General features: G+C 34.1%; 1 protein-coding gene across 1 annotated transcript in view; it reads left to right on the forward strand.

Annotated features, from left to right (window-relative positions):
- Window positions 1-24,279, forward strand: part of STT3B (STT3 oligosaccharyltransferase complex catalytic subunit B) — a 74,263-nt gene that overhangs the window by 49,226 nt on the left and 758 nt on the right. Inside the window, exons 6-15 of the mRNA XM_037525643.2 lie at window positions 6,455-6,553; window positions 7,675-7,821; window positions 9,350-9,398; window positions 10,784-10,938; window positions 12,906-13,117; window positions 14,356-14,543; window positions 15,299-15,470; window positions 16,279-16,452; window positions 18,789-18,902; window positions 22,440-22,652. Of these exons, the coding sequence (XP_037381540.1) occupies window positions 6,455-6,553; window positions 7,675-7,821; window positions 9,350-9,398; window positions 10,784-10,938; window positions 12,906-13,117; window positions 14,356-14,543; window positions 15,299-15,470; window positions 16,279-16,452; window positions 18,789-18,902; window positions 22,440-22,652 (1,523 nt within the window). The remainder of the gene's footprint in view (window positions 1-6,454; window positions 6,554-7,674; window positions 7,822-9,349; window positions 9,399-10,783; window positions 10,939-12,905; window positions 13,118-14,355; window positions 14,544-15,298; window positions 15,471-16,278; window positions 16,453-18,788; window positions 18,903-22,439; window positions 22,653-24,279) is intronic.

Raw genomic sequence — 24,279 nt, forward strand, 5'->3', positions numbered from 1 at the left:
AAAACAGTAACACAAAGATAAAGCTTATTTATTTGATTAAAAAGCAGCAGTTTTCAGTTCCTCTAAAACTTAATCATAGAATTACCATGTGACCCAGAAATTCCACTCCTTAGGTATAAGAGAATCAAAAATACATATCCACAAAAAAACTTGTACATTAATGTTCATAGCAGCACTCATTATTCATATCAGCCCCAAAAATGAAGACAACCCAAAATGTCTATGAACAGATGAATGAATAAAGCATAGTATATCCATGCAGTGGACTGTCTCTTGGCCATTAAAAAAAAAAAAAAAAGAACAAAGTACTGATAACATGCTACCTTGGAAGCCTTGCAAACATTATGCTAAAATATGCCAGACACCAAAGACAATAAAGGATTTTTCTTTTATGTAATGTCCCAAATATGCAAACCCTTAGAGATAGAAAGTAGATTGAGTGATTGCAAGGCTTGTGGAGAGGATTGGGGAGTAGAGGTGTGACAGGTTAATGGCTTATGGGGGGCTGAAGTTTCCTTTAGGGATGAGAAAATACATTAGATAGTGATGATAGGTACACAATTTTGTGGACATAATAAGGACTGAGACTCAGTGATACATTTTTAAAGGGTGAATTTTTTATAGAGTATGAATTATATCAATTAGAAGCAAAAAAAGGAACAAAAATCACAATATAATTTAAGTCATTTCAGCGTTCTTTATAACAAGCACCACTGAAATGATTATAAACTTCTTATGTGCCACAAATTGTCCTTAGTTCATTTCATGTATTTAACTCATATAAGCACACTTGGAGAGTAGATAATGTTACTATCCTTATTTTGCAGACGAGAAAACATAATTTGCTCAAAATCATGTGACTTTTAATGGAACTGAAGCATGAACTTAGATGTTTTGACTTAGCAACCCTCAAAATCACCAAAACCATGTACCTATCATATAAATAAATACCTGATTGTTGAAATACACCAACCAATGATTAGATTAAACTATAATTCTTAGCTTTTAGTTTTGGAAAGACATAAGACTGAATGGTTATTGGAGAGGAGCTAATAGTTAAAAAATTTGTGAGTCCTGAAAATTTATGGTCAATGGAATAGAAATCAGGAGAAGACTGAGGGATAGGCTTTTTGTGAAATATCCTTCAATCTGGAAAAATAGGAAGAGCCAATGAAGTCAAAAGTAGCCAGATAAAATTGTTTTTTAAAGAGATTATAAAGAGAAAAGTATTTTCTACACAAGAGTTTAAAACTTGAACATAGTCAACTCCCCTTCATTGTTTAAGATCTAGTTGTATGTAAGAATTGAGAAATGACCTTGTGTTTTGGTAACTAGAATTTCTCTGGTTGCTTTAGGAAATAGTGCAGTTTAATACTGCTTTATGCTCTGATTTACTCTTGAGCATATTTCTTCTCAGAGGGAAGGGAAATAAAGTAGTTTAGATGTTACGTGTGTGTATAAAATTCAATTTGGAAAATGTCTCTGGTGATAATTCATAGTATTCAAATTCTCTTGCCATACCATTCTTGTTTCATTTATCTTATGTATCTGTCTAGAAGTATTGTAGGTGATTTTTATGCTCTTTCATCGAGTTTACTTTAAAGTAACCAGAAAGTGGTGGTATATATGAAAGCATTAGAATACTTAAGGATTTTTTTTTTTACAGCTTCACAAGTGGGTATTTTAGAGATTTATTTTGGCAGGAATATTTTACCTCAAGGTGCACTTTATAAGGGAGATGATGTTGCTTCTGACACCTACACTGTTAATTCATTATTAACTCACAACGGAATACTCTATCTTACACTAAGAACCAGGATGTTTAGCATAAGGGTCTTAACCTATAACCTAGTCATCATTACTTAGATCAAAAAGACCTCTCAGTAAATAGAATCGCTATGTTCTACAAACTAAACAGAGGTAAATGATTTGGTGCTCTTACATGGAATAGACCTGAGTAAGATTTCCTTGTAAGGGTTGTTCTCATTGAGAACTGTGTCTGTTTCATAGTCCTAATGATTTGCTTCTGTGTAGTAGAAGTTAACAGATTCTTAGTTAAATAAATTTAGAAGCCTGCTTCATTATGGTAATTTGCATGAAAAAAAAAGCTGTATTAGGAGGCCCCGTTAAAGGTCCTAATACTGGGTTTATTCATGAATTGGGCAATATCCTTTCAAAATATTGCAAGGGACTACATAAAATAGGAAGGTATTTATAAATAGGAAGAGGGTGGGACAGGTTCTTAGCAATAGAAAATTTATTTCAGGGAAAGCCATCTTCCCCCAGGGAAAGGTTCTTATTCAGATTATCTCACTGAACAAATCCTTGCCCTCTAAGCAACACCTGATTGATTTGGTTAGTATTACATTTTGGGGTGGGGTGGGGGTTGAAACTGCTATTGGCATTAAATCTGGCTGGGGCATGAAGGACTCGTTTTGAACCCTCTTTTTCTGTGTTTAAAAGACTTGAATCATTAACCTTTTCAGTGATAACAATTTCTGTGTTATATTTTATGAATGAATGAAGTTTGCTGATACTTGTCTATTACTGTTTATTGTGACACATTTAGTCTATTAGGGGCCTGGAAGTTTACCAGAAAGCATTGTCTAATACTTCTTTCATATGTAAAAAATGCCTATATTTTTCATGAGATTGGTGTATATGTTTAGAGATTGTATGACATATTTTTTTCATTATACTTTGATGTTAGCTCATTAACCACTGCCAGTAATTAAATGAATAGCTGATGGAATTGGGACTCAAACCCCCACCACCACCACTACCATGTGTTTCTTAGATTTGTTTTTTTCTGCTGCACTATGCAGAATTTCATTTTTGGTATCAGTGTGGAATGTATTTACTATTTTTGAGTTGTATTTAAGTGTATTTTGAACAAGTCCTTGCTTGTTTTTGCCCGTATTTGCCCGTATTTACTAATACTGGGTTTATAAAATATCTGCCAATGACTTTTTTTTTACATAATTTATCATGAGTAGTATCCTGGGAAAATTATTTTTCTCATGTTTACCAGTTAAGTTATATATTATTTTAGTATATATTATATTTTTCATATATGGCTTAATCATACATTGGACAGGGGAAATACTTTTTAAAGCTTTAATGCATATAAATTTCTTACCATCATTCACCCTGCTCATATACTAGGGTTCATAGTAATCCAAGAGTGTAGTATTTTATTAATCAGACTTTAAAATTCTTATAAGCCTTTAACCATATTTGTTAAATATAAAGCAATATTGGTTTGATTTTAAAGTATTTCCCTTCCCTCCCCTTTTTGTGTGTTAATACTATTTTGGTTAAGAGAGAAGGGAGGGATGATTGGATGGCATGAAAGGAATACTGTCAGTCTAAGTTTTGTATTATTTTGTCAGGGAGAAGGTATTTAAAAGTTATCTGGTATTGCAAGAGCTTCTCAAAAACTTAAAATTTTAGTTTAACTAGGATCAGACATTTAAAGTGACTTATAAAGTTTTTTTATTAAAATTATATTGGCTTATAATATAACCTATATAGGTTTCAGGTGCACAAATCAACATTTAATGTTCACTTCACCAAAACTGGCTTTTGCTTTATAGAAAACTCATTTCTGCACTGGAGTCAAGGGCAATGGTTTGCTTGTACTCTAAAATAATTTGATCCTACCTACCCACTACATACCCTGTAATAGTGAAAATATTTGGCACACTGTTTTCAAAGATTGCTGTTCTTCCCAAATCAAAGAGACGTTCTTTGATTAAAAACAAACAAAAATTGACCTTTTATGTATCTTTCTAATGATAATTTTTTTCTGAAATTCTGTAACACATGGGAAGTATGATCCTCAGTAATGAATGCCAGTAACTGTGCTTCCACAGGATGGCAGTGTGGTAACATTTTCATGATGTAATAAATGATTTACAACATTATTGGTGGTATGCATTTTCTGAGAGCGCACTACTTTGATGGTAGGCTTTACTCTACTGGTTTAAACAGTAGGAAAAAAAGATTAGCATGGATGGATTAAAAGTTGTAATAGATACAGTTTGGTTAGGGCCCCTAGAAAGTTTGTACGGAAAATTGGTGGGAAATGATTGCTAAGGGTTTTTATTGCTGATGTCTTCTAAGACCATTAGACACTGGTACCAATGTTGTTGACTTCTTGTCATGTCAAGAGGAGATCTTTCCCATCTTTAAAGCATTTATAGAGCTAGAGTTTTATTTCACTGATGTCACGTGCATGTGCTTTATTGTATTTGGTTATTCGTGTGCATTTCTGATTTTCCCAATTCAGTTAGATATCTGACTCTTAGGATAGAGTTAATCTTAACAGGATTTTGTATTTTTAGAATATCATGTCCATAATTGATAGAAAATTACTATGTGAATAGTAAAAGAGGTAATTTTTATATATACTAGATGCTATATAGTATAAAGCCTGGAGAAAAGCATGTTTTAATTTTGCAGTAGAAATTGTTCTTTAAGTCACTTCTCTCTTTCTACTCAAGTGTATCTTATTCTTATTTTCTGTATTTTATAAGAAGGATTTAAGTTGTTGGGATTTGGTCATAATCTCAAAAGATAGAATCCTGAACAACAAAATATCTCGAATCTAAAATTCCCAAATCATAAAGCCAAAAGATCAAAATCCTGAAACCATAATTCTGGAAAAAATAATTTTTGTAATTTTTTTAAAAGACATTTATCTACATTGTAAAATGGGATTTATTTGAAAAACAGAAACACAAAGAACACTTCACAAGGCACTTTTACACAATAAACTCACAGGAGACATTTTCACAAATGCAGTTGTACAAAAAGATAACTTCTTTCATTACTGAGAAGTTTCATTGTTTTTACATATCACACAATTCTTACTGAGTCAACACTGCAGAAATGCAGGAGACAAATTGGCAAAAAAAAAAATTTTGTAAAATGCATAAAAAGAATTAGAACTTTCAGGCCTCCCCTGGTGGCGCAGGCGGTTGAGCACAGCGCTGTGAAGCTGTCCACAGCCTCTGCAGCACTGGTTCGATCCTGGCCAGCCAGCGGGGGTCCCACATGGCGCTGCGGACCTCTCCTGTCATGCCTGCTGCTCCCCTCAGCAGTGTATTTCGTCAGTCTGCCTATTCTGTTCCCTGCCCTGTCTCTGGTGAGTCCTCTCACCCTCGCGTGCATCTGGCCTGTGCCCCGGTTCTTGTATAAAATAAAATAAATCTTCATAAATTTGATACACACTACACAAGCATTCATTACTAAGTTTTCCCATCTTTGGTGCCTTGCCTCTATGTTTTGGGTACTTGGAAGTCCATTCGCCATGCTTTCAAATAGGCAACAAACTTGGTGGAAACAAAACTGGTGATTGAACACCACCACCATTGCATGAGTATCTTCTTATCCAACCACACACATAATTATTTTCAAAACAATAAATTCACTCACCTACTTCGGCCAAATTCAGCTTTAATTCATTGAAAACTCCTGGAATAATTTCATCACCTGGAAGGAAGTGCTAATTTAAGACATAAGTTAACTTTTAAATTGAAGTTTTCATCTTTCAGAAAGGTTTCTTTTAAGAACAAATATTCTTTTCAACTAAGTTGGGTGAAAAGAAGTGTGTTCTGTGCGCTATGCTATGCAGTATGTAACAGATCTATGCTCTAATCTGCAGTAAAATGTACCCCCAGTTTTAAAATTTTAAGTGTGCTTCTTTGCCAACAATTAATATTGACTATTCCTCATAAAATGACTTGAGTAAACTTCAGAAATGGAATACTTTTAACATTAACTTGTTTCAGATGGGTCTATCTTCATTTTGAATTAGGCTTTAATTAGTGATTTCAAATACTTTCTCAGTAATCAGCTTGTCTTATAGTGATCTGTGAACACTCCTCAATGCAAAGCAAGTCTAGTACACAAATCGCATCTCCTCCCCATTTTGCCAATACATTTGGTTGATATAAGCCAAGAGTACTATAATATATTCAATGCCAGGAACAAATAGATTTCCTTTATTATAGCCTAAAATCAGTAACTGCTCTTTTTGGCTTGGTTTCTGGATATTTATTCCTTTAATCACAGAAAACTTAGTGGGCAGACATAAGCATTTTGTTTTTACTCTCTGGTCTTGTACTAAAGGGGTGTGAAATACAAAAGAGACAGTATTACATTTATATTGATGGTAAGTATCTGTTAGGTCATGCTTAGTTTGGATTAATGCCAATAAGAATGATTTACTTATTTCATGTAGATATTAGTAGCTTCTTGGGTCATGTCAATGGTTAAAGTACTTAAAATAGTATTTTTTAAAAATTAGAAAAAAATTCATGATCTGTAATGTTTAATTGTCAAATGTGTATCAAATAGAAGTATCTTCAAGATTCTATTTTATGTATGCATTTGTGTTTTAAGTACTCAATTGTAGTAGTAATCCTTGTTTCCTGTTTTGTCTTTATAGCATATAGCACTTTCTACATTGTGGGTTTAATATTATCCATGCAGATACCCTTTGTAGGATTCCAGCCAATCAGAACAAGTGAACATATGGCAGCTGCAGGTATGAAGAAATTTTTTTTTCTTATTCTAAAGAATATATGAATGTGTGACTAGTCAGTCTTCAAGGAAGTAAAGTGTTTTTTTTTTTTCATTTTTTTATTTTTCATGTTCTAAAGCATCATCACTATAAAATATTAATATCATAATGTTCCTGCAACTTTCTGATAGTGTTTCCCCAAATGTCCCTTTTTTGCACAATCTGATACTTGTAAATGCTAACTTACATTTGCTTTGTATAAACAAGTATTAAGCAGTACTATAACACCTCTTTACAGAGCTACTGAGTTTCCATTTCAGCTGACTATATGGAGCATTTCATTTTTACAATTACAATTCGCTAAAAGATTTCATCTGTATCTACTAGAATTAGTAGCTTTCATATTGATTATAAAGTCATATAATTCCCCTCCATACAAGAAGAGTATATATAAGCAGAATGCTTTGCCATTATTAATCTGGGTCAGAATTAAGATAATGGGAGATCTGTGACTAAAACGTTACCAGGGATTGTCAGTATAAGTTCCATGACCCATAAGTAATCTATGGGTAGTTCCTTTATGTGTGACAGTTTATAAATATCATATATATAACTGAGATGATATATTTATCATTTTGATGATTAAATGATATGTTTTACTATTCCTTTAATTTTAGCACTCATCCTTCTATGTATTAATTTGGAGTCTTATATAAGAGTAATTAAGATTATATCCTGTCAATTATTGACAGTATCTGAATTTTCTTGATCTAAGTCAGTAAATCTTGCAATTATTTTTAATGATGTTTCCTTTTATTTCTCTCCCTTAAAAACTGTCACTGAAATATGAGACAAAGGGAGGAATTTAATGTGTTAAATACACCCTAGTTGTTGAAATGGGATTTATCGTGCCTGGCCCATGTAGTATGGGCAAGTCTGATCTTTTTTTTTTTTTTTTTTTTTTTTTTAAATGTGTAACATAACTTTTTGGATGATTAATTGGTTAGCTCATGGAAATGTAGGTTAGGTGATATGACTAGTCTGATATGAATGGTACAAGATGTTCTAAAAATCTCTTAAGTTAACATTTTTAGTGGCCTTGGAAAAGTGCTTTATTTACTTATAAGACCCTTTTCTTTAATTAGGTGTCTTTGCATTGCTACAAGCTTATGCATTCTTGCAATATCTAAGAGATCGATTAACAAAACAAGAGTTCCAGACCCTTTTCTTTTTGGGTGTATCACTAGCTGCAGGTGCTGTGTTCCTTAGTGTCATCTATTTGACATACACAGGTAGGTGTCATCAACTTTGGGATATGGATCTTGTCTCTGGATTATTATTCAGAAGCGTTATTCTTTCACTAATTCTGTATATAATTCCATGTATCTTAGCTGAAAATACTGTGGTTCTGTTCTTAGTGAGCAATATAAAATTACAGATTAATTTCTATAATCTGAATAGCATTGCAATTGTGTGGCTTTTTTTAAACACTGTCTTAAATTTGCTTCTTCAGGCTCTGATAAGTCTATTTTTAAACATCCTTCTCTTGATGGGTGAATAGATCCAAACCTTATAAAAGCTTCCAGTGTTAACCTCCTGCTTGCTTGCCCTCTCTTATGTGTATATACTCTTATCTCTCTCCTACTTTTAAATAGTTAACCTTTCTGTCTGCTTTTGGATTCTAAGTTACTTCCCAATCTTGACTTCCCTAGTACCTAGAAAACAAGTCAGATTCCTTTTTTTTTTTTTTTTTTTAAGATTTATTTATTTATATATATATACAAGTACTGGGTACACTCAGAAGCGCGGGAGGGTGAGAGAATTCACCAGAGCCAGAGTGGGGAGCAGAGCAGGCAGAAGGACCGAAGTACACTGCTGAGGGGAGCAGCGGGCAGCAGGAGAGGTCTGCGCGCCATGTGAGACCCTCCTCTGGTGGCCGGGGAGCAGCCGGGGATCGAACTGGCACTGCAGAGTCTGCGGGCAGCTTTGCAACCCAGCACTCAACCGCTGCGCCACCGGGGAGGCCCACAAGTCAGATTCTTCAAAGGGTTTTATCTCAAGCTGTGTCCCAACTTACCTCAAAATAATGAAGGATTGATTTACAAGAGCTAAAGGCATGAATGTTAAAAATCATATTTGTAATTTATCTGAATTTGGCATAGATTAGACTACTTAGCAAAATATAAAATTTGTGTGTTTTAAAATTTTCCCTTTAAAATTATTTTGTGGTCTCTTTTTTTTTTTTTAAGATTTGTTTTATTTATACATACAAGAGCTGGGGTATAGGCCAGAGGTGTTTGGGGTGAGAGGATTCACCAGAGACAGAGTGGGGAACAGAACAGGCAGATTGACCAAAGTACACTGCTGAGGGAGCAGCAGGTGAGTCAGGAGAGGTCTGCTGCGCCATGTGGGTTGCTCCCTGGCAGGTCGGGGGATTGAATTCATCCTACAGAGGCTGCAGATAGCTTCATAGGTTGTGTCTTAACCCCTTGCACCACCATGCAGGCCCTTAGTGGTTTCTTAATGTCTTACCTTTATTTTTCTAATCAGCTAAAAGTTTTGAGAATTGGAACATTTTCTAGAATTTTATCTGACAACTAGTGTTATTCCTCTGGAAATGTAATCCCCATGGATATTTGTTTTTATCTCATCCGCCAATCTCTATAAAATACGTTGGCACCTAAAAAAGAAACTGAAGTTATTTGAATACTAGTTTAAATTAATCTGTAATAATGAGCATAAAACCAATAAAGCAAACAAAAATAATAGATTAAAAAATGTTTAAGGCAGATTAATTTACTTTACATTTTTCCTTACAAGGTTACATTGCACCATGGAGTGGCAGATTTTACTCATTGTGGGACACTGGGTAAGTGCAGATAAGTTATTTACCCTCATTACATCAAAATACCCCTCTTCCCTCTGTTCTTATATTATCAGTATCTCCATAAGTACTTGGGCAACATTTCTGAAGTTCTTAGCATATACTAATTTATAGTAATTGTTGAATCCCTTGTATTTTATCTTTGTTATTATTCCTTTTTGGAATAAGCCTTTCATAAAGTATATGTCATGTGTTTCTGTTCTGTGTGGGCAACTCCTTATTCCAATTTCATTTGTCAAAATGTTTCAGGTAACATTTGTGCAGTTTTAATGATTAATTTTTAACTGGTGTATTCAAGGTGCTTATCTTTGGCAGTTTTTTAATAAGGATAGGTGCTATGTAATAAATCATATGTTATAGATTGAAAATAATGTTTAAAATATCATACCACTTTTACTAAATTCCTTGATGTTTTTATATCTATCAAATATACTAGAGAATATTAGCTGTGTTTTTTAAACTGCCATAATAACATGATTTAATTAAAAATATTTTTAAATTATACAACTAGTTCAATATACCCTTGTCTCTAAGATCGTTTACTAAGTATAAAAATATATCTGATGATGGTAATTTACCTCTCTCCCTGTTCTTCCTATTCCTGCTTTGTTGTGTAGCAATATTGAAAAACCTGTCACAATTTATTGAATGGGCCCACCTTCTGATGTGATACCTAAAGGGCTCATGTTCTGGTCTAATTAATGGACATAAGCAAATTAAGTATGACTGATTGAAGCGAATATTTAGACATAAGGCATCAACCTACGTATCACTGCAGAGTTGGAGGGAAAGCCTTAGTTATAAGGTTATTCTGATTTGGTTTAATTAATTCCTAAGTTGAATTTTTTTGGCAGTCACGCTTATTTTTTGCTTTCTAAACTTTACTAAACTACTTTGGAATCTCAGGGCATTTCGGGAATATTTTGTCCAGACCTTTCCATTTCCCTCACCTACATCTATAGCATGTTCTTGTTAAGAAAGGTATTGTGGCAGTGTGATATCTTTTGGATAACATATTTCTGCCAGTATTAAGTCAAAGAGATAGTGAAACTTGTTGATGCAAATGTAGGAGATACTAAGTTAAGCTGCAGAACAGATTCTTACTTGAACAAAGGTTTTTGTATTGCAAGTCAGAGCCAACACTTTTATGACTGGCTTTATATAATTCTCCTAATTTTAGGAAAGGCGTATTGGTTTTAATTGTATCAATATGGGCCAGATTTACTTCCAATATAGCAGGTTACACTGGAGAAATATACTTTTAAGCTAGGAGGTGTGGGGAAAACTTTACAACCAAAAATTTCTTCATCCAAAAGAGAACTCCTGTTTTATCATTTAATTTTAAATAATATTAACTCTCTTGATACCAGGTATGCAAAAATACACATTCCAATTATTGCATCAGTGTCTGAGCATCAACCCACAACTTGGGTGTCTTTCTTCTTTGATCTACATATTCTTGTGTGTACCTTCCCAGCAGGCCTATGGTTCTGCATTAAAAATATCAACGATGAAAGAGTGTTTGGTAAGCAATTTTTAGTAAATCAAAGTATTTTTGTTACTGATCATTGCTTTTTGTTTGTTCTTATGTGCTTGACTATGCCTATGCAAAATAAATTTCCTCTCTTTGCTGCATAAGTGCTTATTTAACCAAGAAAAATTTCTGTGTGTTTATATTATGTACACTCTAACTTTTAATTTAGGGCCAGTATATAAATTTTTCTTTCAGTTTATTTTGGTTTTTATATGAGGTTGATATTATATGGCTGAGAATTAGAGATTATAATTTTTGATAGTATATAGTCTTCATTTTGTAAGTTAGATCTGATTAAATAGGAATAAGTTTGCAGGGCCATCCATCAACCTTATTTCAGTGTAAAATACATTTTGTAGTGGAATAAGAATCACTTTTAGATAAACACCATCTTCACTGATGTATTTGTGTGTCTTCACAGCTAACAAGACTTGAAATAAATTAGACCATGTATGTAGGATCTCACATTCCAAAATATAAAGAAACAAATGTGTAAAGACTTTCTATGTGATTCTATCATCACTTGATGTTTTGCAAGTGACTGAAACTGAAAAAGCTTTATAACATACAGAGTCACATAAGCAAATGTAGTGAAGTACAGGACTTCAGCTTGTACAAGTCTGGAGTTCAGACTGGGCCTACTCTCAAGTTACTATTCCAGAATGACATTTTAAGACAATAAACAGCACCTGCATGAATTCTAACCAAAGGATGATAGTCATTCTACTGTAGTGTATATAAATCAGTGGACGCTGAATAAGGCTATGTTAATAACACATTCATAAATAATCAGCTTAAGCAATTGCCCACCCCATGACTCAGTACTCTTAATCCTGGGTAGATAGCCAAGATAAATGAGTGCATATGCCCCACAGAGGTCATATTTAAGAGTGCACATAGCAGTTATATCCATGATAACCCATAGGTTTATCATGGCCCTAGGCTATCAACAGTAGAAAAGAAAATTAAATTCTGGTATATTTGTACCGTGGAAAATAACACACTAATTAATAAAAGAATAACATGGGTAAGTAAAAGAAGCCAGTACAATAAAGAGCCTTTCTATATGATTTCATTTCTGTGAATTTAAAGAAAAGGAAAAACTAATGCTTTAGAACTCCAAATAGCTATTACCTTTTAAGGAGAAAGGGGATCAGTTAGTGACTTGGAAGAGGCATTGAGGGATCCTTCAAAGGAGGTCTAAAAATGTTCTGTATTTTTATGTGAGTAGTAATTACTTAGGTGTGTGTATACATAAAAAATTGATTGAGCTATATACACTTAAGAATATAGTATACTAAATGTATTTTTAGTCAGGAAAAGAGCTTTTAATTCGCTCAAGTGAGACAACAGCTCCAGTAACTCATTGACTTGGTAAAATCATATAGCCTTTGGCCAGAAATGAAATGTGAGAGAGCCTTTCCCTGTGGTTAGCACATTATCTGGAAGGCTTGGGCTATTGGAAATTACTTTCAATTTTATTTTGAAGTCTGTTGGTAATTCCTTTCCAAGTTCCTTATTTGCTTATAAATTATTTTCCTCATCTCATTCTAGCAAGCTTTATGTCAGATATTGGCGCTGTCTTTTCACAGACTTTGATTCTATATGCTTACTTTACCTAACAGTGTGATTTAACTCATAGGCTTTTGTCTCTCAGCTATAGATTTTCTAGTATGTAATACTATCGACAAATATACATTGCCTCATTGCTATAATAAATAAATTTGAATCATAAAACATTTAACTGTTAATGTATAGTATTTAGTCAACACTACTTATAATTTCAAAATAGGACTAATAAATCAGTTGGTCACTACTATCAATTTAAATATAGCTATTTTTGTGAGACGTTCGTGTATTTTTAAATTTTGGCTTATAACGTGTTATTCAAAATTTAGTTCAGCTCGTTGAGATTTTCTTTTCTGAAGAAAGTGCTATAAGAGAACTTGTTTTCGCAGTTGCTCTGTATGCCATCAGCGCTGTCTACTTTGCTGGAGTGATGGTGCGACTGATGTTGACTTTGACTCCAGTCGTCTGTATGCTGTCTGCAATTGCCTTCTCAAATGTTTTTGAGCACTATTTGGGGGATGACATGAAAAGGGAAAACCCACCTGTGGAGGACAGCAGTGATGAAGATGACAAAAGAAACCCAGGAAATTTGTATGATAAGGTGGGTGATATAAAATAAGACCTCTAAAAATGTTAATGTGATTTATTTTTCCACCACGATAAAAACTATGCATTTTAAGAATTGTGATTAAATAAGGATTTAGAAGAAATGTGTCATTATTAATTGATTTCTATTAATTTTCCTCAAAATTTAAATGATTGGTCTTTTAGCTCAGAATAAGAAAATAGGATTTAATCAGAGAAAGAATTCTTTTTGGTCAGGTTTTATCTAAAACCGCTCCATTTTTTAAGAGGAAAAATCTGGTGCTCTCCATAATTATATAAATTCTAACAGTGTGCACAAGTACTTATCCTTGAAGTTTGCATTTTGAAAGTTTGATAGTTGATTGCATCGTAAAATACAATATCTAAAAAAAAAAACAAAAAACCTCCAATTTGTTGGTAACAAGTGATTGACCAGTATACTGTGATTTACTTTGAACCACTCAGATGATGTTTGGTGCTAGAGTGGAAAAGACTTGGAAGAATTAGAGCAGGTGTCTTAAATAACATAGTAAATTTTGCCGATTTGATTTTGCTAGGTTTTTAAGTTATCAATAAGCAATGAAATTTTCCTGTAAGTGCTAACTTTGAAATTCTTTCCTGCCAGTATAATTTCATAACAATATAATTCATAACATTTGTATTAATAAACCACATAATTGCTTTTGTGTCTATAGTGGTTTTGTTTTGTGATTTAACCTTGTAGTGGACTTTGTGACTGCCAAGGCTTTGTGACTGGGCTTTTGTTGTTGTTTCAAAAATAAAATCTTAAGAAGTCTTTAGGTGTTTAGAAGGAAGACTGGTTCTGATAATGCATTTTTTTTCCTATACTAAAGTCCTGTATAATCTGAATTATACGTGTACATTGCCATTTTCAGTATGAGGAGTTCAGATTGTATTAAAGAATTGCCAGGATGAGGCCATTTGGTTAACTCCTTTGTATATAAATTTAAAACATAAGGACAGTTTTGTTTCAAAGCAACTTCTTGCTGAAGATATGTTGCTTTTGATTGGCTCCTGGTTTGGGTATATTTACAGGCAGCTTTCTTATTCACATTTAACTTAATCTACATTGATGATTTTTGGAAATACTGTACTTCCCACAAAGGAATGAATACCCAGTGGCTATACATTTTTCTTCTCAAAGAAATTAATAGATTAACTACTTTTTCTCTGGTTGTCTTGATGAAGCAAGTCAAACAATATATTTGCCTAACCAGTTTTTTATATCTTTAGGCAGGTAAAGTGAGGAAGCATGTAACTGAACAGGAAAAAACTGAAGAGGGATTAGGCCCTAATATAAAAAGCATTGTCACCATGTTGATGCTGATGCTGTTGATGATGTTTGCAGTTCACTGTACCTGGGTCACAAGCAATGCCTATTCTAGTCCAAGTGTGGTCCTGGCCTCTTACAATCATGATGGGTAAGAAAATAACTTGACTACAAAAGGATTCTATACCTATCCTTTTTTCCTGTCTGAAAAGATAGAATTCAAAGAGAATGATGTTTATAAGACTCTGCATTTGAATCTAACATTTTTCTTGTGGACTTCCCCAACCCCACGCCATGTCCTCCCCCTTTGGTGAAGGTGGGTAATAATCATAAGGCATGCTCTTTCCCAGAATATCTGCATCCGTAATCATGTGCATTATGAATTTTTTTTTCTCAAAATGTTTGAGTTTTTCTCTGTGTTGTCCTTGCGCATCATAACCAGGAATCTTGTTAGAAATACAAATTCTTGATCCCACCCAAGTCTACTGAATCAGAAACCTAGGAGTGGGACTCAGCAATCTATAATTTAGTGCTCTCCAGGTGATTATGATGCAATGAATATTCAAGGATAGCTGATTTATATATTGCCTCTTCATCTTCCCCCAGCTTCTGCTTTATTTGGGTGCATGTAAGATTTGCAGATTATCAGATCCCACACCAGAACTGCTTAAACAGAAGCTGTTTTTTTATAAGATATCCATGTGATTTGTTTGCATATTAAAGTTTAAGAAGTACTAGTGTAACTCTTCACTGATTTTTTTTTGGGGGGGGGGTCACCCATTGTTGGGGCTTTTAACTCCCATCCTTAAGATGTTAAAATTATTCAGTGGCTTAGCACCTCAAAATTTTGTTACCCCTTTCATGTTAGCAAGATCTTATTGAAAAGAAAACTGTGTTTATTTTTAGCACCAGGAATATTTTAGATGATTTCAGAGAAGCTTACTTTTGGCTAAGGCAAAATACAGATGAACATGCTCGAGTGATGTCTTGGTGGGATTATGGCTATCAGATAGCTGGAATGGCTAATAGAACTACTTTGGTGGATAATAATACCTGGAATAACAGCCACATAGCACTGGTAAGAATTTGATAAACATATGATCAAAAATTGCTAATTTTTATTTACTGATTAGCAGCCACACTTTTAGTTTAATAAGGATAATGTTAATGAAAGTATTCTTTACTTGCTGAATTCTCAATTACCTCTTCACACATTTACTCAGTAAAATGAGTTCAAAGTATGCTTATTTATTTTGTTTGTAAGAATAGTATTTAGCTATCATTCAGAATTGTAGACTGATCTCATGTCTTTAGCTCACTGGGGAATTAGCCAAGATCTGAAAATTTTAAATTACTACATTTGACTTGTGAGAAAATTTGGAAATTTGTAAAGTAAATATACTGTATTTTATGGACATGCAAATTCTAATACCTAATTTACATAAATTAAGGTAGTCACTTCTCTGTTCTTTAAAGATTTTGAATAAATGCTAACTAAATGAGTTCTATTCCTATTCATGTTGTAGCTATTGATCATATATCTGGTAACGTGTATTTGTGCTAGCTAAATCACTGGTCACTCCTGACACAAGGTTGTAAGAAATTGTTTCTTTTAAACTTGCCTGCTTTTAATGTTAATTTCGTAAGACTTAATCATTAGCAAAATAATAGAAATGTATTCTAGTATTGGCATTTTTGCTATGATTTGGTAAAGTGAGATGCTGATAATTTCTTGAATTCATATCTAGTGATTACTACATAAAAGAATATCATGTAAGCCCATGTAAATCAAGCTCTAGGATTACATTCTGTCTTGAGACATACACATTTTTATATTTAGCATATATAGGATTGAGTACTCACATTATCATTGCTTTATTCTGTAGGTGGGAAAAGCTATGTCTTCAAATGAAACAGCAGCCTATAAAATCATGAGAACTCTGGATGTAGATTATGTGTTGGTTATTTTTGGAGGAGTGATTGGCTATTCTGGTGACGACATCAACAAGTTTCTCTGGATGGTTAGGATAGCTGAAGGGGAACACCCAAAAGACATTCGGGTAAGAAACGATCTTTCCAGCCCACAATAATTTTCTTGCTAATTGCATCATAGTTGTTTTCATCATGCTGCTCACAAATTAGTCCCTTATCCTGACTTTAATATTTATTATAGACACTGTAGGCATTTTCCAGATTTAAAACTTTTAAAATTCATACATGCTATTTTCATTCTCCCCTGTGAAGCAATCCCTTGTCATGACTCTTGATTTTACTCTTTCACAGCCTTTTACTTATCCTTATAGCCTGAAATAGAGCACTAACCTTGAAATTGTCTGTTCCTGATCTAGCATCACATGAGTGATGTAACTTTACAGCTTAAAAGCCTTCAGTGGATTAAGGAAAAAGGCCCTGAAACCAGACAAACATGAGTTAGAATTGAAACTGCCATTCCCGGCTTGGTGCTGTGAACAAAGTAATCTCTGGTCAGTCGGCGTTAGATGCTTCAAACACTAGGTCTTGTTCAAGTTTCATATGTTATAATGGGGCTTAAGGCAACCTCAGGTTACGACTAATGAGGATGTCTGCAATAATTCACTTGCAGAGCTCTTACAAGAATTTGTAGTACTGATAGATGACAGTAACCAAATAATCTCTGTAATGATGCACTGGTATAAAATCCAAACTCCATAACTTGGAATGAAAACCTTTTAATACTTAGCCTTCATTTACTCTGGCCTCTTGTTCCTCTACTAGATTTCATCTACTCTACTTGTATAATCTACTCTGCCTTGTGAAGCTTGCCTTGTACTTTCTTTCCTTGACTTACCTGACACATACATGTATAATCTTGGAATACCTTCCCTACCACAGATTTGTCACCTCTCCAGAAATCCTACCCTGAAATATCTATGTCTGTTCTCATCATGAAATCACATATTAGTAGGTAGATCCTATTGTATTTCTTCTACACAATTGTAACTTACGAGGATGGGCAACTAAAATTGTGGTTTGCCTGATGAAGACCCAAAAATGAGGGTAAGGTTCACTGCTGATCCAGAATAAAAGAATCTTTTGGGAATCTGAGTATGTGTGTCATATGAGAGGGATGATAAAGCCCCTGATATCCTCTTTAAATGTAAATGCTGTATTTTCTTTTACCTGTGATAAACATCATTTCCTTATATTAAGTTAATCTTAATTTGATTTTCCTAGAATGTGATTTTCATTTTTGGATTTGCTTTAGCAGTATTAAAACTGGGATGTGTTAAGTCCAGATATGTTTTTAACATTAATATTTAGAGAAATCCTAAATCTCTAAATTTTTATGTTTAAAGGTGGTATTTTTAAGCTTTGTGAATAGTTAGTATATTCACATGGTTCAAAAATAAAATATACAATGAATCTGTCCCCAGAAGTCTCTGTTATTATTTATGATCCTTTTTTAAAACTAGTAAATACATATCCCAGTTGTTTTTTTTTTAATATATCTTGGCGATCTTTCCATGTACAATAAAGAGCCACCTTCATTCTTTCACATCTGCAGTGTGTTCTGTTGTTGCATCTGCTATTGATGGACAGTTAGGTGATTTTTACTTTTTCATCTCATGACTTCGTATCTGTTGTTTACCCATAAACAAGTATTTCTGTAGGATAAATTCCTAAATATGGCAAGTTTGCCTTCTGAGAGGTTAATTTATAAATTTGAAGAGATTCCCCCATAAAACTGCAACAGAAGTTTTCTAAACATTTCTCTCCCCAACTAAAGAACTCATTTTAGAGTTCATATGGGAAAATAAAGACCATTTAGGAAAACTCTAAAACGAGGTAATGGGTGTGAGGATGGGGCAGAATGAGAAAGCCAGCCTACCTGATATTAACCATGGCATCTGCGCCATTCCTTTTCAGTTAGTGAGGTTTTATAACATGATTTAAAAGCTGCTGGACTTTATTGCCCTCCCTCACCCCAAGGATTACTATTCTTTTTTGTATGTGTTTTGTCAGATACTCTTGATGTGCATTTTTTTAATTGAAGTAACATTGGTTTATAATACTATATAGGTTCATGTAGGCATATACAGGTGTACAGCCTATAAAATCAGTATCTTTGTGTGTATATATATATATATATATATATATATACACACACATACACACACATACACACATTATCCTCATTACCACAAATCTATTTTTATAAATTTTTTCTAGACTCAGATTTGAAAAAACCCATGACAGTTCTATTATTTAGGGTTCATATTAAATTTATAAATTAATCTCTTACCATAGTTTTGTTTTATGAGGATAACTCAAAAGCTGGTTCTTTAGGGCAAAAGGGGAACCTGTAGCTTTGAATGTGTTAAATTGATGGTGACACAAACTTCTGGTTTCCTTATAGGAAAGTGATTATTTCACCCCACAAGGAGAATTCCGTGTAGACAAAGCAGGATCCCCCACTTTGTTGAATTGCCTTATGTATAAAATGTCATACTACAGATTCGGAGAAATGCAGGTTAGTTACATTTGTTTTTCTATTTTTATTCAAAAGTATTTAAATTTTTGCCTCTAGAAAACAAGATAAGATGTTTTTGTTGTGTGCTAAAGGAAAATGTACTTATCAAGAGATTCTTTTTTGGAGGGGATGGGGGACTGGACATTAAATTTAAATTTCTGCAACTTCTGTGGAAAAATTTTTGGATCAAAGATTTCTTTTCAAAATAGTAATTAATACCAGGCTCAAACCCAGCCTTTGTTTGCCATCCCTGCTTTTGGCCTCATGATTTTTTTGCAAAACATTATTCTCCAGGGTCAAGACCTACCAGCTAGGAAACAGTGTGGTCCTAGGTAGGTTACTTTGCTTCTTGGTGGGGGAAGACTTGAAATCAGAGAGTTGAAATTTATACAGTCACTTCTGATAGTCAGATATTCTCTGTTGCCACAGAGAGTTAGTACTATCTGGGTCAGAGTTTCCTAGAAAATGAGAAAGATGTGGTACAAAGCTGATAGGTCCACAAAATGAATGTGCCAAGAGGCATGGTGGCAAAATGAACAGATAATGGACTTACTGTAATAACACCTGGTTCTTGCCAGGTCAGGTAACCCTTATACAAATCACATCTGCTGGAGACCAGCTCCAGCTAGAAGTCGTGTCAGGGATCTCAGAAAGGAGAGGACGGCGTCGGTGAAATTTTTTCGGAGGGCTGAGGGGAAGTGGAGTGAGGTAGATGAGGTAGTGAGGAGACACTGACACTCTCTCTGGTGCAAGTATCTCCTACTGAGGGTCTCAGCAGGTCTTTATTTATACCTTAAGGCGAGTGGTGAGATTACATCAGCATAAGCATCAAAGCAGAACAGAGACAATCATTAGATATTTTCTCATGAACATACAAAGACCCTCTTGATCTCATACTACAAAAGGATTAATCTGATTAAGAAAAACAACAGGGACAATTACTCTCCTTGGTACAACTCATTTTCTAGCATAATCAATTGTCTAAGACAGTACAATGTTCAGTAACAATCAGTCATCCTGTCAAGCCATCCTAATTTTGGAGTGGACATGAAAGTCCATTGTTATGCTATATTACTAAAATCAACCCATACTCTAGCACTTAATTAATCTATTTATCAGTTACTTCAAAGTGATCTAAAGTAGCTCATCAATACTCTTTAGTTCTACAGAAATCTTTTAACTAGAAATACCTAACCTCCACCTAATCTGCGAACTGTTAACTTTTCTCATACACCAGGAGATGTACTGTTGCCGCAAACAGGTACCCCCCAGGTTAGGCTATGGTTTCCAAGTACAGCTGGCTCAGGGCAGCTTGTTCTCCATAGTTCTCAGGGCCAAAACATTTCTTTCTTAACTATCCCTTTAGCATTTTGTACTTTCTTTGATACTGATTCAAGTGTAAGAACAATAAATCAATTAACGTTTAGGTCCAAATTGGGTTTACACATGCCATTTAATAACTAACTTCAGCATTAACCAAGAACAAAGAGGAGAGCATTATCAAGCGTTGCCATGGAGACTCCCTAGTTCAGATCTTCTTGGGAAGTGTAAGAACTCCCCTCTTCTGGCAAGTACATCTTCCCTCTTCTGGGGAGCACAGAAACTCCCCTCTTCTCGGGAGTCTCCCCCAATGCCCGTCCTTGTCAAGAGACAGCATGGGTAGCGCAGCCTGCCGCACACATCTTCCCTGGACTTGTTTTTGTTTTCTGTACATAATATGGGTTGGACTGATGACTTGGTATCTCTGGTTCTTTATCACTCTTAGATTGTGTAACTGTAATACTAAGTTATAACTTCATACTAAGAGTGCAGTGAAAATTTGCTGATTACAATTGCTTTCTGGTTAAGCTTATATTAGAAGGCAGAGGGAAAATTGTTGAATTTTATATAAATCCCAGAAATCATGATAATGTTTCCTCATTATTCATTTGGAATTACTCTGCAGGTAGCATAAAAAACACAGTAATATTACTGCTGGACTTAAGTTTTTGTTTGTGCTTAGATTTCTTTGGAAGGTCACACTGCCTGTTCACTAAACTCATGCTAAGAAGGAAACACTTAAGCCATAATAATTAACCACTGCAGAAAATGCATCAAAGATTAGTTTTCTATTCACCATTGAACAGAAAGAACAGAAGGGACTTCTGTAGTGTAAAGATGGCGGTGATGGCATCAAAGGACTTTTTTTGTGTCAAAGCTTTATCAATAGTTGTAAGCCATCCTTCCTGATAATGCGTTTATTTTGATGCCTTGCATACTCAAAAGTTGTGTGTGTGTGTACACACACACACATATATATATATATATATATATATATATATATATATATATATATGAAACATAAAGTTAACTTCATAGATATGTAGGAACAAGTTATTCCTCCATTGGTATGGATTTGTTTTTATTTTCTTTTTAAGTTTCAATTAAGTTTTACTTATTTGTGTGTCAACATGAACAGTCTGAGAATTCCTTAAAATGTCTTTTCTCCCTTTTTCCCCTTTTTGACTTTTTAAATTTCCTTTGAAGACCCTACTTTTAGAAGTAGTATCATTGCTGACTTTAGCATTTTTCTTGGCAAATAACACTGGGGAGATAAATCTATACTCTCTGAATAAGATAAAATCTGCATGCAGCTTACATTCTGGTGAAAGATACAGGTAGTTTTAAAAATGAATAGAAACTTTATCAGAGAACACTATGGAGTAAAAGGAGAAGGAATAGAGACTCCTCAATCACTAATCTCAAGAAAATATTCCCTGGAAGAGAGGGTACATGGGCTAAGTCCAAATGATGGAAAGGAACCAGCTATTTGAAAGAGCAGATTGAAAAACTCTGAAGCTGAGCAGAACAGATAGTGCAAGGCCCTAAGACAGTGAATTCCCTTCTGTATTCTTTCTCCATACCTATAAAAAGGGCTTTGATGCATTTTATTATACTGTTTTGATTTTTATAACTACAGACTGCTTATCCACTCTTAAAAGGGTCTGTGAAATTCTATTTCTTATGTATTTAATTTTTCTCTTCCTGATTCCTTCCTGTCTGGTTAGCAATGTATTTTTTTATATGTTATGTATTATATGTTATATATGCTATAGGTATAAAATTTTACAGGTAGGGCCTCCCTGGTGGTGCATGCGGTTGATCGCCGCCCTGTGAAGCTGTCTGCAGCCTCTGCAGCGCGGGTTCGATCCCGGCCAGCCAGCAAGACTCCCACATGGCACAGCAGACCTCTCCTGTCTCGCCTGGCTGCTCCCCTCAGCAGTGTTTTTGATGGTCTGCCTGTTCTGTTCCCCACTCTGTCTCTGGTGAATCCTCTCACCGTCCCGCACATCTGGCCTATACCCTGGTTCTTGTATAAATATATCTTCAAAAAATAATAATTTTACATGTATATCATGTATTATATGATATATATTACATTGCTCTGATTCTGTTTTCCCAGCCCAAAGGAGAGACATCCACTCTGATGATAATATCTGCTACCTTTAATCCATTATACAGTATGGTTAACATTCAATACTAATGTCACTTTTGCAGTTGGATTTTCGTACACCACCAGGTTTTGATCGAACACGTAATGCTGAGATTGGAAACAAGGACATTAAATTCAAGCATTTGGAAGAGGCCTTTACATCAGAACACTGGCTTGTAAGGATATATAAAGTGAAAGCACCTGATAACAGGGAGACACTAGACCACAAACCTCGAGTCACCAACATTTTCCCAAAACAGAAGTATTTATCAAAGAAGGTAGGTGCTAAGTGAATTCATGTTTATAAAAGGATAAGTCAAGGTTGTTAGTTTATGTGAAAAAGAATTACTTAAAATTGCTAATAAATTTCCATTTGCCAGATCTATACACTGGCTTTTATATGTATCTGTATATTATATATAGCAACATAAGTATGTGTGTGTATGTATGTATATATAAAGTAAGTATCAAGCTAGCCTTCTAGGGGAATTCCTTTCAAACATAACATTTCAGATCCCAAGCAACAATTTACTCTTGATCACATAGTGGTTAATCATAAGCTGAGATTTTCCAGAGGCATCCTGACTTGACTTTGTGCCATTGCCATATGTAAGAATTTCTCTTAAATTATGTCTATGGCCATCATTTTCTGAACCTGTGTGAAAGTAAATGTGCCAAACACTCAAGTTGATGGTGTTGTGATTGGTTCCTCATCTTTTAGTGAAAGCAAATTTACATTTTCATGTTCCCTTTTTAGTACTAAGAAAGATGTCATTACATTATTCATTGTACTAAGAAAGCTGTTATTATATTATTCATTGAATAAAAAATGAGTTAGTTGAATCCTGAATAAAAAATCATTTATCTTAATTATTTTTAAATGTAATAATAAAAATGAGCCTTTCTCACATGCTACTTGAAGCATAATTTCTAGTAGCAAACATGGATTTTGAGGTTCTGGTTTCTCTCTTTTGTACTAGCACTAGAGGAAATGTATTTTGTTGACTTTCATCTCCCTACTCTGTTATTTACTTTTGGGGGCTTAGAGGTGTGTGAGTCAGCAGCCATTGGGAGTTTTCCTGCCTCTGCAAAGCTGGCATGGCTGAGGTACTAGGAGTTATAGTTCAGGGCTGCAGAAAAGATTTTTTGCATGGTTCACATGTTTTTAGAGAAGAAACACTCTGAGGGATTAGTTACATATTTACATTGACCTGGGCATTTTATAAAATCTTATAGAAAAGATGTCTTGTTTGAAGTCTCTAGATAACAATGGTAAAGAAAACTCCTTGACCTGATTTGAATTTTTAAAACTTGTACCCCTGAAATATTTTACTTTTTGCCTTAAGTTAATGAGGTAGCATTTACTGTGATCAAGTTTACAGTAACTAAATTTTGTTACCCTGAAACGATTGCATTTTACCTTGTGTTCTTGTCCCTATTAGGAAAAAAAAAAAAACACTATAAATTGTTTTAAAACTAAACAGCATAAATAAAAGTGTATCATAAGGCATTTAGCTGTTTCTGAAACTTTCCATCCAAGAGTTGTATTTAAATGTAAAAACTGAATTGAATGGTCAACCTCTGAGTCTTCAGTCTCTGCTAATCCACTGCTTTGATGGTGCAGTAAATTATTTGATGTCAAAAACTATTGACTTTTTTCAATATCTATGGGAATGTCAAATTGACAGAAATGATTTATGGTTTATTTTATAGGATTCCAATGTAACATTGCAAACAAAGTAATTTCTGCCACCACTTCTATAATAGTTTCTTATACCAGAAAACATCTGCTGAAAAATTTTTAGTGGAATCCTAAAGTGTTAAGACAATTATTTTTAAATGATCGTAAAACAGGTGTTTTCCTTTTATTGTTGTCATGTTAAAGTGCATACTTTCCCACTTAAA

The sequence above is a fragment of the Talpa occidentalis genome, unplaced genomic scaffold (assembly GCF_014898055.3).
Source record: "Talpa occidentalis isolate TD23 unplaced genomic scaffold, MPIMG_talOcc4v2.1 talOcc4.10, whole genome shotgun sequence".
NCBI classification, from domain to species: domain Eukaryota; kingdom Metazoa; phylum Chordata; class Mammalia; order Eulipotyphla; family Talpidae; genus Talpa; species Talpa occidentalis.